Source organism: Megascapheus bottae, chromosome 5 (genome assembly GCF_031878675.1).
Source record: "Megascapheus bottae isolate mThoBot1 chromosome 5, mThoBot2.hap1, whole genome shotgun sequence".
NCBI classification, from domain to species: Eukaryota; Metazoa; Chordata; class Mammalia; order Rodentia; family Geomyidae; genus Megascapheus; species Megascapheus bottae.
Window position 1 is genome coordinate 18,679,289 of NC_143513.1, and position 16,834 is coordinate 18,696,122.

The window sequence follows — 16,834 nt, forward strand, 5'->3', positions numbered from 1 at the left end:
CAGTCCCTTGTCTTTATTTTAACTTCTTTTTGACAGTTTAGAATTCAGAGTTGAAAGTTAGAATTTATACATACACATACACACATGCACATACATATACATACATACATTGGAGATCAAACTCAACATTGCACTTGCTACGCAAGCACTTTGTCACTAAAGCTACATCTCAGCCCTCGAAAAAACGTATCTTCCTACTATATTGTGACTTTTATTGTTGCTATAAAATCTTAAATAGTCACATTTCTTTTCCTTTGTAAGCAGTCTGCCTTTGTTTGGGCTGCTTTTAAGATTTCTTTTTGTGGTTCTGATGTTTGATAATTCTACAACTAATTGAAGAGTACTCCCTTTTAAATTTAGTCTGTTCAGGACTCTGAACCCTTTGATCTTCATTTATGCGTCTTCAATTTCAGAAATTTGTTTTCTCTTCTGACTTGATCAGTGCCTTGCCTTGTGCATCCATTTTTAAAGAGTGAACACTAACAGAGTATGAGCTTAGGTGTGTGACATTCTTCATGTCCCACAGTTCCTATCTTTTCATGCTGTAATTCAGTTAACTTCTTAAATTTACCTTGGAGTTCACTGACTTTCTTCCCTGTAGGATATGATTAACTTACAGCTAATTTGCTCAAATGTCAGATTCTACCAGTTATTAATTAATTCTATGGATATTGATAAGCAATTTATTTTCTTTTTCTTTATTTTCTTTTCTCCCTCCCTCCCATCTCTCTCTTTCCTACTTTTTTCCTCCCTTCCTTCATTCCTTTCTCCCTTCCTTCCTCTCTCTTTCTCTTTTCTTTTTTATCGGTTGTAGGGCTTAATCTTAGGGCCTGGATTATGTCGTTGAGCTTTTTTATGAAGGTTAGCAGTCTACCACCTTGAGCCATAGCTCTACTTTCAGGGCAGATGTTTTTCATACATCTTAGTTTCATCATCTGTAATACAAAGATAACATTATATGCATTATACTCTAGAAGAGTTAATATATATAAAATACTATTGTAAAGTGTTTGGCAAAAGTGAAATATGATGTGTGAGCCATTGCTATTGCTAGTTTATATTGCTGATAGCAACAGTAATGTCAGTGGTATCTGATATTATATACTCTTTAGTAAGTTCATTCCTAATTTATAAAATGATTTAAACATACAGAAAAGTTGAAAGAATTGTATACTAGTATTTAAGGTTACCACCTGTACTCTACAATTTATATTACCTTATCATGTATTTTATCCAGACTTCTAATTTCACTCATCAATCTATTTTTCATATGTTTTTATTGTAATTAATACAAGGGTTACATTATATTCACCAGATAGAAGGTGCATTGCTTCACAAACATTGATACCCTTTTTCATGTCTTGATCCCCATTTCCCTCCCCCACCCCACCCCTCATCTTGTTTCCCCCCTTCCCTATCCTATTTCAAGTAACCAAATAAGCGTATATACAATATATCAGATAACAAGGTAAAATACCGTAACAATATGAGATAACCAAGGGACAGCAAAAGAGATAAGAGATAACATAGTACATTAAGGACAACAATCACTCCTTATATAGCATTTGTTTCTATATCCTGAAGGTCCTTTCATTTACAGTCATACTAAATGGCCTTATGTGTCTAGGTTTTGCTCTATTGTGAATCTCTGCTAGGAGAGCCCAAGGTTTCTACTGATGATGACAAATGAGGGAAACCATCATCAATCTATTTTTTTGTGAGTGTGGTAGTGGCACTGGGTTATGTGCTTGATAGGCTAGTGATGTTTTGACTGTTGAATCATCTTTCCAGGTCACATGTCCATCTTAAATTTATCATTTATTATCAAAGGAAATGAAAGGCATCGGAGAAGCTAGTATTCTCCTATTTCTAAAGCTAAGATGTGGGATATGAAGATTACCATACACCTAAGCTGAAATCCTTTTACTGTTCTCCCTTTAAAAAAATGGATGTAGCCATATACTGGAGTATGTTTCTAATTAAAGTTAATCTCATTAATTCTGTAAGTCTTTGAAATGAACTTGTTCTAAAATTAAGCCATTTTAAAGTTGATTATAATAGATAATCTACCTGAATGAGAAAATGTTTTCCTTAACTCTTGTTTGCAAATTTTAAGATGAATAAACCAAGATATTATTTTAAATTCTATTTTCCCTGAGACTTAATACATGGTGGTATTAGTATTAAAGGCAAAAAATGCTACATTTTGGATACACCAAACATTCTGGGTATATCTCTGTATGTATTTGGAAATAACCCTACCTTGTTAGAATCTGTGGAAATAGGACAGTTACCATGAATTTAATTATTTAGACTGGAAGTTTCTTTGGGAAAAGTGTTTTAGAGACTTGGACCTGGTAAATATGATTTTCTTCTCCTTTATTACTGAGCTGGGTAAAAATACTCAGAAGACCAATGAATTTTGTACTTTAAAAGATTAGTGACAAACCAGGCATGAGTAGCTCATATCTGTAATCCTAGCTACTCAGGAAGTTGAGATCTCAGCATGGGCAGAAAAGTCTGTGAGAGTCTTGTCTCCAATAAACTACTCAGAAGAAGCTAGAGGTGATGATATGGCCTAAGGGGTAGAGTACTAGCCTTGAGCCCAAAGAGGCTTAGGGATAGCACCCAGACCCTGAGTTTAAGCCCCTCAAACCATAAAATAAAGAAATGGATAAAAATTGTAACAGTGATGTGCTGTCATTATACAAAGAGCTTTTGATAAGACTGTTGAGGAACAGTATAAAACTTTACCTAATGACCTATAACTATTTAGAAATAATAAAACAAATTTCAAGTATGAATTCCATAGAGTTTTCTTTGTAGATAAACACACCCCCTACAAATAATGACAGTTATGATTCAGTTTCTCAGTTTTTTCTTTTTTATTGTAATTAATAGAAGGGTTACATTATATTTGCCAGATAGAAGGCACATTTCTTCACATTAGTACCCCTTCTCATGTTTTTTCCCCATTTCCCTCCCTCCCTCATCTTTTTTTCTCCCCTCCCCTATCCTATTCCAAATAAACAAACATATATACAATGAACCAGATAACACGGTAAGATACTGTAACAATATGAGATAGCCAAGGAACAACAAAAGAGATGAGAAATAGCATAGTACATTAAGAACAACAATGGTTATCACCTCTTAGCACAATACTGAATAGAAGTAGTAAGACTTCCTTGTCTTACTCTAGGAAAGAAGAATTTAGTGTTTCATCATTAGCTCTAAGAGCTGTGGTAGGTGTTTGATGGTGCTCTTTATCAAATAAGAAAATTCCTTTAATAGGTAGAGCAAAACAACCTCCATTACTACATGGAGAAAGTTCTTACCTTGAAGACGTTGAGTTTTCATATTTATTGATGTGACTATGCACTACAATTCTTTTTTTTTCTGGCTTTAAGAAGGTTTGAATTCAGGACCTCACACTTGCCAGGCAGAGACTCTACCTGGGGAGGGAGGGTAATGCCTCTGTTCGATGTTTACACTGATAATGCTTGACACAGGATCTTGCTTCCTGCCTGGGTATGAGCCTGGACTATGATCCTCCTACTTTTTGTTGCTCAGTGTTCTTAGAATGACAGACACATGACACCATGCCCACTTTCTTCTGTTGAGTTCTAGCCTACCCTGGCCTGGCACTGTCTCTCAATCTCTCAAAAGTAACTAGAATAGTAAGAACACAGCACCTTACCTGATTAATAAGTATCATTTTTCTTGTGCTGAGTTTCTTTAGGGTTGGGGAAAGCAGGGGATTGAACGTAAAGCTTCATTTGTGCTAAGCATGGCCCTCACCACTAAGTAACACCCACAGCCTTGTGAAAATTTAAATAAGCCAACTTTGCATTTTTGAAGTTAAAAACTCATCATAAATACAGTTATTTGGAATTGTTCTTTGTACATGTCTGTATACCCTTGCTATGTGCTAATTTTATTCTTTGTCAGACATACCTGTAAATGGTTCTTCAGGATATCTTTGAGAAGCTTGAGATACACTCAAAAGGAATCAACTAGTATCCCATCCTACTTAGTGAAAGAGCTAATTATATATAATTATGTATCTGGGCCTGGAGTGTTCTTCATGGACCATTCTTTATTAAGTGATCTCTTGAATATATGGCTGTTGAGCCTTTTGAGGTTCCTTTGGTTTGGGATATTTATTGGGGTTGGAAAATTGTAGTTCCCTGTCTGAATAGGTCCTAAGATACCCTGTGTAGCTTGCCTGCATGTCACAGTGGAAGTGACAGAGACATGTGGCCACAGAACTGAATAATGAGCATCTGGTCCTTTGCAGAGAAAATGTATCTAAGTTTTATAGTTGATATTATTCTATCATTGTGCATAGAACATCTGAGAAATCTGGCCTGGTGGTCCACCTGCCTTCCTGGTCCTGCTAAATTTTGTTTAGTTCTTTTTCTTCAGTCTCTCTTCCTAGGTGCTATCAATTTTATTTTAGTTTTCAAAGAATTAACCTTTGACTCTGTTAAGTTTCTCTATTGTTCACTTTATGGTTCATTAATTTCCATTCTTAAATTGATTGCTTCCTCTTTTGTATTTACTTTGAGGTTAAATTCTTTAACTGTTTCAAGTTTCTCATGCTAGAGTCTTAGGTTATTAGCTTTATATTTTTTCCTTTTCCAATATAAGAATTCGGAGAAACCTTTAAAACTTGGATGAAAAGTATCCACCAGAAGCCTGAATACTTAATGGTGAAACATTTCAGTCACTTCATTCGTGTCAAGGATGAGGGAATTCTGTGCCCTGTTTCTAACACCTGTTGTTCAATATTGTGCTGTGGTTTAAGCAATTCATGTAGTGAGAAGCAGGAAGTGAGGCTAGAAACTGAGGTTCAACAGCACATGCTACCATGCGTTCAAGCGGTGGGAAGGATTTGTTCTCTTTTATAATTTCCTTTGCTCTGACTGCTGGAAATGAAAATCCATTGTTTCTGATATTATTGAAGATGAATTATTGATGGGTTTCAGGGTTCGAAATCTAATTTCAGTTCAGAGAGGGGTCAAGAGTTCGGGGAGTCAGGGGCCAGTATAGTTCATGTCTATAATCCTAGCTATTCAGGAGGCTGAGATCTGAGGTTCACAGTTCAAGCCAGCTGGGCAGACAAATCTATTCGACTCTTACATCCAACTAACCAGCAAAAAAAATGAAAGTTGAAGTATGGCTCAAGTAGTAAAGCACCGCCCTTGTGCGAAAAAGCCAAAAAAGAGTGCAAGTCCCTGAATTTAGGCCTCAGTACTGGAAAACAGACACACAAATACACACAACCACTGTACTGTTCAGAGATACGGTTCCTTATGTGGCCTCTTCTATCCATCTTCACACAGGAGAGGGGCCAGGGCAAAATCATGGATCAACCATCACAATATCAGGAATTAGCAGAACTACAAGTTCTCTGTTACTTTGAGTCTGTTAACTTTTTGTACCTAACACTGTCCTTCGTGATGAGACCACTGTCATCTTATTAAGCAGACCAGGGCTCTTTGGGAATTCTGTAGTCTCACAGACATGAAGATCATGTCAGCTGAAATGGTGGTAAGATACTTGTCTTCCTGAAAAAGCCCCTAACTACTCAGGAGGCTGGGATCTGAGAATCAGTTTCAAGCCAGCCTAGGCAGAAAGATCTATGAGACTCTTTTCTAGAGAGTCTCTGTCAAAAGTACTGGTACTATGACTCAAATGGTAGAATGCTAGCCTTGAGCTAAAGAAGCCCAAGAGCAGCACCCAAGTCCTAAGTTCAAGCTCCAGGAACCCCTCTCCCCTCTCAAAAAACAAACATTGCTCTATTTACCTACAAAAGAGAACTCCCAGATGAGGGATCTGAGCTACTCCTCACTACAATCCCATGTACTTCCTGCCCAAGCCTGACAAGGTTTAGTGGTGACATGATGCACATGAAAAGATTTCATATATGAAAAAAACTTAGAAAAACCTTAAACCTGGTTACTAAATCCTGGATGTGCAATCTTGGGCAAATAACCTTGTGTTATATATGCAGTTGGTAAAATAATTACACATCCTCTTGCAGTTGTAGCCATTAGAATACACGTATAATATACATGTGCATGTGTAATGCCTACCAGGTAGTCAGTGTCGTATAACCATTAGCTCTTACTGTCCTCTGATACCATCAGAGGAACTAGATAAGGGGCAGTTGAGCTCTTGTTCTTTGCTTCATATCACCCTCCATTAGGATGGAAACTGGCTTCCTAATAGTTGAGAAATGTTTCTCCATTTATGATCTGGGTCTCTACTGTTGAGACCTTTCCCAGAATTCTGATTTCCTTTTCTACTGCATCTGGCTTCCTCTGACTTGTCTCCAACCATACATCTCCAAATCTCTCTTGGTACTTCAAGAACAGCCAAAAATTATTTCCCGATGCCACATATTCCATTTCCTGACCTACCTCTGCAACTAGCATTCTACTCAAATTAGTTGATCTCATGTTCGTATATTTGTCTCTTGGTATGCTAGATTAGGTCTAGGAGTGTCACAGATGCCAAAAGGCATGGGTGCTCAGGTTAATGTATAAAAATTGGTGTATTTCTATATCCTCCCATTTCTCCTATATTCTTTTTCCTTCACATGTAATCTGTTTTCAAATTCATAATTATTTGAACTCATTTTCTTTTTATTTGAGTAGTTGTTCAAAGGAGTTTCCATTTAATAAAGCAGTTTTTGAGTATAATAAATCTTGATCAATGTCACTCCTGTTGGATCCTAATATTTCATTTGGTACTCTTCAATTATCCTGAGTCCTCTTCCTTTTACTTCTTAAGCATTTCTGCCCTTCCATGGCTGTGTCCCTCCCTCTGTGGCTCTTCTCATCCTCTTCTGTGGCTGCTCTGTTTTCTTTGTATGTCTTTGCAGGAAACCCTGGTTCTGACACATCACCATAAGCACATGGGGACTTTTCATTGGAATTCTCACAGGCAAACAAGTTCACTTTCCTCAGACTTGCTCTCTATTGTGTGCAATTTCAGAAAACATCAACATTCTTCACTAGTTGCTCACATTCAAGTCAATCTGACTTTTTCCTTTCACCAGTGCCCATTTATCCCCATTTTCCCTTTTTCCTCAGTGGCCTTGACATGTCTGTCTTCAGGCTGGGTACTGGTGGTTCACAGCAGTAATCCTATCTTCTAAGGAGCCTGAGATTTGAGAATGATATTCAAAGCCAGCCCCGTCAGGAAAGTCTGTGAGACTCTTCAATTAACTATGAAAAAGATGGAGGTGGAGATGTGGCTCAAATGGTAGAGTACTAGGACAGGACAAGGCCCTGGCCCTGAATTTTAAGGCTCAAGACCAGAATTTAAAGAGAGAGAGAGAGAGAGAGACAGACAGAGAGGGAGGGAGAGGGAAGGGAGAGAGAGAGAGAGAGAGATTTCACTGCCTCTGTGCTAATCTGAGGTACTCTTATCTCACTGAATCATAGTGGCATTCTTCTTTTTGAGTTTCCCCTCCAGTCTTATTTCTAACACATTCTTCACACTGCAGCCAGAGAGATCATTTAAAACTTAATATTATGAGCACTTCATCTCTTTAGCAACATCTCCATGGTCTAAAAATGAGGCCACTTTCTGTCTGTTTGGATCTTTGCTTTCCTCTTCAGCATCTTCATGCACCTGTTTTCACTGTGCCGTTTAAGACTGGTACTCTGCCACTTAAGCCACAGCTCTACTTGTGGCTTTTTGCTGGTTAATTGGAGATAAGCAATTCACAGACTTTTCTTCCTGGACTGGGACTGCTTTTGAACCTTGGTCTACACATCTCAGCTTCCTAGTAGCTAAGATTACAGGCATGTACTACAGGTACCTGGATTACAGGAATCTTTCTATCTAAATAATCATGCTCACAGAACAACTAACTAGAGATTATCTTTCAGACCTTTCTGATTACAATTTATCATATGAAAGATTCATTTTAGCTCGTTTGCTTATATACGTGTATACTCAAAACAGAATTAGCTTTACCAAAGAGTAAGTACTGTTAATGTCTATAATGCAACACTTTATTTCATTCAACCCAGAAAATAGATTTTTATTTTATCCTGTGCTCATTCTTCCCATTTTAATAGGGAAGACTAGCAATTTGAAGAATAGTAAAGAGATCAATGGATCCAAAAACAATAAGAATGTAAATTTTAAAAATGACCTGGATATAGTCATTAGCTCTAAAGTAATCATACTATCTTGTATCCAAAAACCAAAAGCACTAGGCATGTATTGCACAATGAATTTCTCTGAAGAAAAAAAATGACTTGTACAAAGTTCCACTGCAGCTTTTTGGATGTTAATCTGATTTTACCTTTTAAATTTCGTAGTCATTCCCATTTCATTGAAGTCATGAACTACGTCGTCATTAGGATGAGAGTGGGTTCTGTGCCTCCAGGAAACCTGCTGCTTCCCCTAATTTTTCATTTCTCACTGGCTCCCATCTCTCCTCTTGGTCTGATTCCTTACAATAAAAAATGAGGGGGAAAGTAATATTTGTCTCTTCCCAGAGTGGGTTAAAGACCAGTAGGGACCACAAATTTGAAATTGTTTGTAAACTAAATCATTCTACAAGTGTGATGATTATTGGGTTGTTACCGGTTTCCATAGTTATAACCATTTCCTTCCTTTCCAAAACAAATTCCTCCTAGATTTCTCAGCTGAACACACTGATTACACTTCTGCTGGGAGAACTTCCACCTGGAGACAGGCAAAAGATTATGACAATCTGTACCATAGACGTCCATGCCAGAGATGTTGTGGCAAAACTTATTGCTCAGAAGGCAAGTTTTCTGCAGAAATTTTTATTGTTGGGTCTTATTATCAAAGTAGTTCTAAGAAAGTCATTGTTGTTTCTTAATTAGACATGAAAAGTTGTCATTTTTGGCTACATTGGATTTTAGATAGCTAATACATTATTCTAGTAAGTTACCCCAAGTAATAATCCAAAGGTTTTTGCCAAGTTAGGAAACTCTTATTATTCAGACATTAATCCAAGGGGAGGAACCATGAGAAATCATTGTTTGTCTCTGCCTTGGGTGCTTTTGTCTGCAGAACCATGTGGGCCATTTGCCTGTTCCTTTCATCTCTGACTTACACAGCTCATAGTGATAATAATGGTATGTCTTATAAATCATCTTTCTATGGGGTTGATCTGAAGAAATCAGGGTTGGTCACAATTCCAGGTGGTTTAGGTCATCCAGTTTTTTTTTCTTCACTATATTTTTATTGTAATTAATAGAGGGGTTACATTATATTTGCCAGATAGAAGGTATATTACTTCACAAACATTGCTACCCCTTTTCATGTTTTTTATCCCCTCCCCTCATCTGGTTTTCCCCCTTCCCTATCCTATTTCAAATAAACAGACATATATGCAATATATCAGACAACAAGGTAAAATACTGTAACAATATGAGATAACCAAGGAACAACAAAAGAGATGAGAAATAACGTAGTACATTAAGAACAACAATCACACATTATATGGCTCTTACTTGCATATCCTGGAGGTCTTTTTATTTAGCCTCATCCTGTATGGCCTTATGTGCCTAGATTTTGCCCTATTGTAAACCTCTACTAGGAGAGTCCAAGGTTTATACTAATTATGACAAATGAGAGAAACCATTGAGCCTGTGTTCCTTTGAATCTGGCTTTTTAAAAAATTTTTTAAAAATGTTTTAATAAGTTCTGAGTACTATGTCAATTTCCTTCTTATCTCACTAAAATTGAAGAATCTTTTTCTGATTCTGACAGTGTTCATTGTTGAAAGATGGCCTTCCCTTCTTTTTCTTCTACCAAAACATGCTCTTCTTCCAGGAATTAGAAGTGTGCTTTGCTCCTGAACAGTGCTGATCACAACGGCCATCACCCAGTTCCCCCAAAGGCTTTTTTGAGTGATAGGAGGATAAAACTTTTCCAACATAAATACACACACATTGTAAAATGTGTTGTTTCTCTACTTGTTTCTCCAGTTCTTGAAACCAAAATAAGTTTAAATTATTTTTGTAAAGTATAAGAAACCAGAGACCTCAACATTGTTTTGCCTGCCTTACTGTGTATTCTCATTTTGATACTAAACTGTTTCTTGCACCTTTCTCATGACTTCATACTGTCTTTTCTAGGGGATTTGTTTGTCACAACTCAAATTGATTGAAATACCTTTTTTTTTTTAAATAAAGGAGGTATTTTGTCAAATTCTCAGTCATCTAAAAATACGGGTTTAGGATTTACCATTGCATTTTTGATCATCAGTGAGTAGGCAAGAATTTTGCCTACTTGAAATGACTTCCAAGAAATCCTAGGCTCCTATGTGCCTATGAAAAAGAAGGAAAGTTGTTTTCAAAATGGGAGAGGAAGTGATAGGATAGAGTAAGGTAGGAATGCATGGTGATCAAAAATTAATTTTATTAGGATGAAAATGAAAATACCTGTATTAAAAGCAGACTGTTTTTAGGATGAGTTGAAAATGCAATTTATACCCAACATGCAGAAATTATGGATTATATGTAATTTTAATATAGAATGCATTATTTTCCATTGAATTTCAATGGTATATGTATAAAGAGATAGTTATCTAATGTGCTGGTTAAATTAATAAAATTAATTAGTCTCAAAACAATCAGGGTTTGATATGATGATTGTGTGATGGTTTCAGATTTGCAATCCCCAGTCTTTTGCTTGGCTGTCCCAACTTCGTCACCAGTGGGAAGAATCCCGGAAACATTGTGTTGTTAATATTTGTGACGCCCGATTCCAGTACTTCTATGAATACTTAGGAAACAGTCCCCGACTGGTGATCACTCCTCTAACAGACAGGTAACAAATCTAAGTGTAAGTCAAGGGAAAATCAAGCTAGTCTCCTAGCACAGGTAGGGAAGTGTGAGAATGAAAGGAAAAAAAGAGAATGAAGTGAAATGATGAGCAGAATGTGCTAATGTGAGAACGGTGTGTAGATTAATTATGTAAACTTTAATTTTAGTTAGAGATCAGTTAAAACAGAAACAATTAAAGAAGCTATACAAAAGAACTATCATGAGTGAATTAATATGGGTAAAGGCAGTCCCTTTGGTTGCAAGATTCATTTTGCCCAGTTGTTGACTTCTTACAGTCTGTCTCCAAGATCTGTTACCATCTTTTCTTGCATTATAGTACTGGAAATCAAGAGTAACTAAGAAATTCCTGTATTTAAATTGATATTTGAAGAATCGCAATGCAATAGAAGGAAAAGAAGAAAGAAATCAGACAGTTTATTGATTCAAGAATTATGTCTGAGCTAGGCACTAGTGGCTCACGCCTATTATCCTAGCTACTGAGAAGGCTGAAGTCTGAAGATCTTGTTTCAAAGCAAGCCCAGGCATGAAAGTCTGTGAGATTCTTATCTCCAGTTCACCACCAGAAAACCAGAAGTGGCACTGCAGCTCAAAGTGGTAAAGTGCTAGCCTTGAGCGAAAAAGCTCAGGGACAGCGCCTAGACCCTGAGTGCAAGCCCATGACTAGGGGAAACGTTTGAAATGCTGAGCCAAGTAATGTTCCATCACTAAGAAGGCAGGGCTTTTGTTTTGCAGGTAATCTTTTCTAGTAGAGTGTAATATACTTGGCAGTTGAATGTGGAATGTGAGTGGGTGGGAATGAAGAGGAACCATAAATAAGACTATTTTAGGTGATAGTACATGATGACAGAAGTAACAGACTAATATATGTCTAAAGCTATGGCAGTACATGAAACATTCAGAGAATTAAAGTTAAATATCAATGAAGGTATCTTAAAGAGTCCACCTCAGGCCGGGAGTTTGGCCTAGTGGTTAAAGTGCTTGCCTGGCATGCACGAAGACCCGGGTTCGATTTCTCGGTACACATACATAGCAAAAAGCCGGAAGTGGTGCTGAGGCTTAAGTGGTAGAGCTCTAGCCTTGAGAAAGTCCAAGGACAGTGCTCAGGCCCTGAGCTCAAGCCCAGGACTGGCAAAAAAAAAAAAAAAAAAAAAAAGAGTCCACCTCAGGTTGAGTATCCATTAACTGAAATATTTGAAATATTTGGAAACAAAGAATTTCAGAACACAGAAGATAGTTTCTTACCTATAAAATCGTGTAGAGGTGAGCAGGTGGGAGTCATGCTAACTAAGCCTGGCTCCTACGTTTATTTCAGCCAAAGGTGAAGGGATCCCAGGTCCAGTATCTCCAAAGAGGTGCCCTAGGACTAGGGGCACACATAGATGAAGTTTAGTCAGTTGGTCATGTCTGCTGGGATGGCAGGTGGGAAATGGAGGTGTGGGTATTCATATGTTTATGCTGAGTTTGGATCCACCAGAACAGATGATGAGGGGATAGTCTCTTCTAGGAAAGTGCTCTGATGCCCAGATTTGGGAGTCTTTCCATTTCACTGTGAGATGCAGTTAAACATGCAGTTGTTATAAAACATGGGAACATTTCCATTTTCATGAGCAAATGCAATCCAAAGTCTATTTGCATAGTACTTTGAATTCTTCAAGACATTTACCACTGATTTTCTTCTTATATCCTATAGTAAACCTCATTTCCTAGAGGGTACTGACAAGTTGATATCATAAGACAAGATTTAACATGTGATGACCAGGGAAGTACTTGTTAGTTTGTGGTCATTTGACCTCCATCCACAGGTCTGCCCATTAGAACCATTGTCTTTGCTAATCAAAACAATTGATTAACCTCAAATACCAGCTACCAGCTGAGGCCCTTGCCATATGTTAATATTGCCTTTGCTTGATTTTCCTCAGTCCCAGAACCTCTGAGATTAATTTCTAAAATAAGTCTTAATAGTGTCATTGTGCATGTGTGTATATATATTTTGTATTATCTTCTTATTGAAATGGGTATATATGTTTGCATGTCTCATATTTTAATGTATTCACTAAATGGGAATTTAATGCAATCTATGCTTCATTTATCATCCAGGATTTCTCTTTTATAACAGTAGTTTGAGGCGCTGCCTGCCATATTTATAGTGTATACACCTAAAAACATCAAAAGTAGAACCGTTTATTTTGTCAGACATGGGGCTGGAACTCAGGGCCTAGGCACTGTCCCTGAGCTCTTTTGCTCAAGGCTAGCACTCTATCACTTAGAGCCATAACACCACTTTGGGTTTTCTGGTGGTTTATTGGAAATGAGAGTCCCATAGACTTTGCTGCCCAGGCTGGCTTTGAAATGTGGTTGTCAGATCTCAGCCTCCTGAGTATCTAGGATTGCAGGCATGAGACAGCATCACATGGCTTAAATTGTAATTTAAACATTACTTTAAAATACACCGCTGTTGTGAAATGAGGCCAGGGTTGCTCTTCCTTTCTTTTTTCCTTACTCTGTTCTTCTCCCCTTCCTTCCCCTTCCTCCTGGACTATTTTTGGGTTGGTACAAAGCGCAGAGCCTTGAGCTTTTCACTTGGTTTTCTTGCTCATAGATGGTACTCTACCATCTGAGGCATGTCTCCAGCCTGGATTTTTGCTAGCTAATTGGAGATGAAGTCTTACAGACTATTCTGCCCAGTCTGCCCTTAGACTTCATTCTATACATGAGCCACTAGTGCTGTTTCTCTAGCAGTTTTAAATAGTGAACCTAAAAATAAATTTGATATAAAATCACCTCACTATTGCCATGATTAGAATAGAAATAATACCACTTCTTTAAGTTTCTACTGTATTCTAGGCCTTGGCTTTTTAAGCTTCGTTTTAAAGTAATTGCACCCAATGTTACATAGAAAGCACATACTGAATAGTAACATTTGTGTTTCCTGTGTGTAAAGGTGTTATATTACCTTAACTCAGTCACTGCATCTGACTATGAGTGGGGCTCCTGCTGGACCTGCCGGCACTGGGAAGACAGAGACCACCAAAGATCTTGGGCGGGCCCTTGGAATGATGGTTTATGTATTCAACTGTTCAGAGCAAATGGACTATAAGGTCAGTTATTAAATGATGCACAGAGTGATTTTATTCTAACAACATTATTTCTGTTTGAGGTGAACCACAATGCAGGCTGCATTCAGAAATGCTTAGTCTAAGAAGACTCGGTGATTTCAGGTTTGTTTGGATTTTGAAATATTTTGATATGAATAATGAGATACTTTGAGGATGCAACCCAAGTCTAAACACAGACTGCATATATATTTCTTGCATACATTTTGCATATAGAGGAAGTTAAATGTACACAACGGTATTCGCCATTTTGAGCATGACACAAAGTTTCATGGTATGGAATTTTCCATGTGTGGTATCACGATGCCCAAGACATTTAGGGTTCTGGAGCATTTTGGATTTTAGGTTTTCTGATGAGGTGTTCCTCCTGTAAATACTGAAAACTTGTTTTTGCGAGGCTCTGAATGCCTCATTCTATTCCCTCAGTCTATAGGAAATATCTACAAGGGGTTGGTGCAGACAGGAGCATGGGGCTGCTTTGATGAGTTCAATCGCATTGCGGTGGAGGTTTTGTCTGTGGTTGCTGTCCAAGTGAAAATGATTCATGATGCCATCAGAAACAGGAAAGAGAGGTGAGTGCCATGTGGTTTTTCTTTTTTTAAAATAATTACTATGGAATAATGTAGATCACCTCATTACAGCCTGTTGCTCTGTCCCTGCGTCTCATTGTGATTTCATTAGTATTTTTCAAAAAATAAGTATTGAGTGGATTTTGTGTGACCTGAATCATTTAAAGGATTTCTATGATGCTAAGTCCAGAAGTCAATTCTCAGGCCTCATCTTTCTTGGTCTTTTGCCAATTGGTGGTTTCTTATTGCAAGGCACATTTACAGTAGGCACAAAGCTGTGCTAGTGACTATATTTACATTTTTATTTTTATTATTTTAATTTTCTGAGCTATATTAATGTTGGATGCCAGGATCTAGACTTCTGTATTTGTTTCCATTGTCACCCAGTGGCCTGGGCTTCAGAAGGCGAGCTCTAGCTATCTGTCCCCATTTCGAGAATTCTGGAAACTGTTGTCCATTGGGGTGTCTGGTGACTCCTTAAGGTCTTGAAACCTTCATATTTCCCAGACCAAAATTCTAGCCTTTCTACTAAGACCTGCTTTCTTGGTTGTCTCATCACATGACAAATAGAACTGCATGTTCTATTCATTTATTTGTTTGTTTGTTTCTTGTGCCAATACGAGAGCTTGTACTTAAGGCTTCCTGCTCTTAGCTTTTTTTGCTCAGGGCTGGCTCTCTACCACTTAAACCTCAGCCCCATTTCTGGTTTTGAGGTGGTAAAGATGAATCTCTTGGATTGCCTGCTCAAGACAGCTTCAATTCTTGGTCCTCAGGTCTCAGCCTCCTGAGTGACTAGGATTAAGGTGTGAACCACTGGTGCCCAGCCATACTTTTATATTCTCTAACTCAAGGTCAAACCTTTCCAAATGTGTCTGAACTCTTAACCATTTCATAACATGATGTCATATTCCACTAGGGGAAACAAACAGCACTGAGGGTTGTAGGAAAACTCAGTCCAGCAAATAAATATTATAATGCACAGCAGGATTCTTCTTTTTGTAACATATTCTAATAGAGGCATCCTTATTTATCTGGCCTATGTATTCCTCTCAGTTTTAGAGCATTTTACAAAGAAACATTTTAATCTATTTTTTCACCCGCAAAAGATTATTATCTTCCTTTATGGAACTATGAACCTGTTCTAGAAACGTCCAGTCTTTTGGGAAACACCTGGGTATTCCCATTGTGTAGAAAACTATTCATTCTTTTTGCTCTTGGGTCTGGGGGAAAAAACACTCTCCCACATCTATAATTGTTGGCTTACTTCCCCCTACTCAAATGCTAGGTTAGGCAAGTTCTGCTCTTTTCTTTCCAAATTCCCCAGCCATATTTGATTTGGCTTTGAGTTAAAACTGTATTATTTGATGAAACCCAGATGTTATTTGAGTCCAACCTTTGTTTTGGAGATTGCTATAACTGATGCATATAGTGAATTTTGAAAATTCCCAGACATACCTCTTGTTGCTCTTCTCTGCTGTCTGAGTCATCTTTCTTCTTCCTCAGGCTAGTTCCACATGCTGTTCCTTCATGCATTTTTTATTCAATTCTCTTTAGATTCAAGGACTTCAGAGATGATATCATGCCTCAACCACAGTGCGTTCTAGCATCTTGCTCACAGCACCATGCCTTTGGCTGGTGGCTGTGCTTGCGACGCATGATGGGAGATGGGAGAGTGATCAGAAGTCTTTTGGCAGGAATCACCTATTTTGTGTGAGCGGCCCTGCCAGACCTGTCTGCCTTTCCTCACCTGGCATTTTTCCCTTGACTGGACCAGATCCACTGCTCTCAATCTCTTAATACATAAGATGCTCAGAGTCTGAAACTTTCATGTATTTGCCCTCTGTGGGATGAGATGTGGCCTGATTCCTCAACTACTCCAGCCCTTTGTTTCTCAGCCAGAGATCCTGCTGTCCCCACCAGCAAGATCTTATGTTTTGTCCTGTGTACTCTACCTAAAAATGTCCTTGTGCTTGTCTCAGTTTGGTTCCTACAGTCCCTACTCATTCCATAGCCAGATTGTCAACACCCTAATTGGGCTCAGGGGAATTTTTTTGAATATCTTTGCTTCTCCCTGCTTTCAAGTGAAAATGATAGATGCTGGCCCTGACTATTGCTATGGCTATGTCCTAGGCCTTGTGATCTCAGACATTTAGATTTATAATCTTTCTTAAATCTTCCTACAATCCAATAAAGCAGGTAATATTATCCTTGTTTATTAGATGAGGGAATTGGAATTAACATGCCCGGAGTAACAGAGGTAGCCTCTTGAGCACTTACACTTGCCTCCAGAGTGGCCTGTTAG

General features: G+C 38.0%; 1 protein-coding gene across 1 annotated transcript in view; it reads left to right on the forward strand.

The window, feature by feature from the left end:
- Positions 1-16,834, forward strand: part of Dnah11 (dynein axonemal heavy chain 11) — a 261,208-nt gene that overhangs the window by 82,168 nt on the left and 162,206 nt on the right. Inside the window, exons 31-34 of the mRNA XM_090332210.1 lie at positions 8,667-8,798; positions 10,673-10,833; positions 13,792-13,948; positions 14,390-14,535. Coding sequence (XP_090188336.1) covers positions 8,667-8,798; positions 10,673-10,833; positions 13,792-13,948; positions 14,390-14,535 — 596 coding nt within the window. The remainder of the gene's footprint in view (positions 1-8,666; positions 8,799-10,672; positions 10,834-13,791; positions 13,949-14,389; positions 14,536-16,834) is intronic.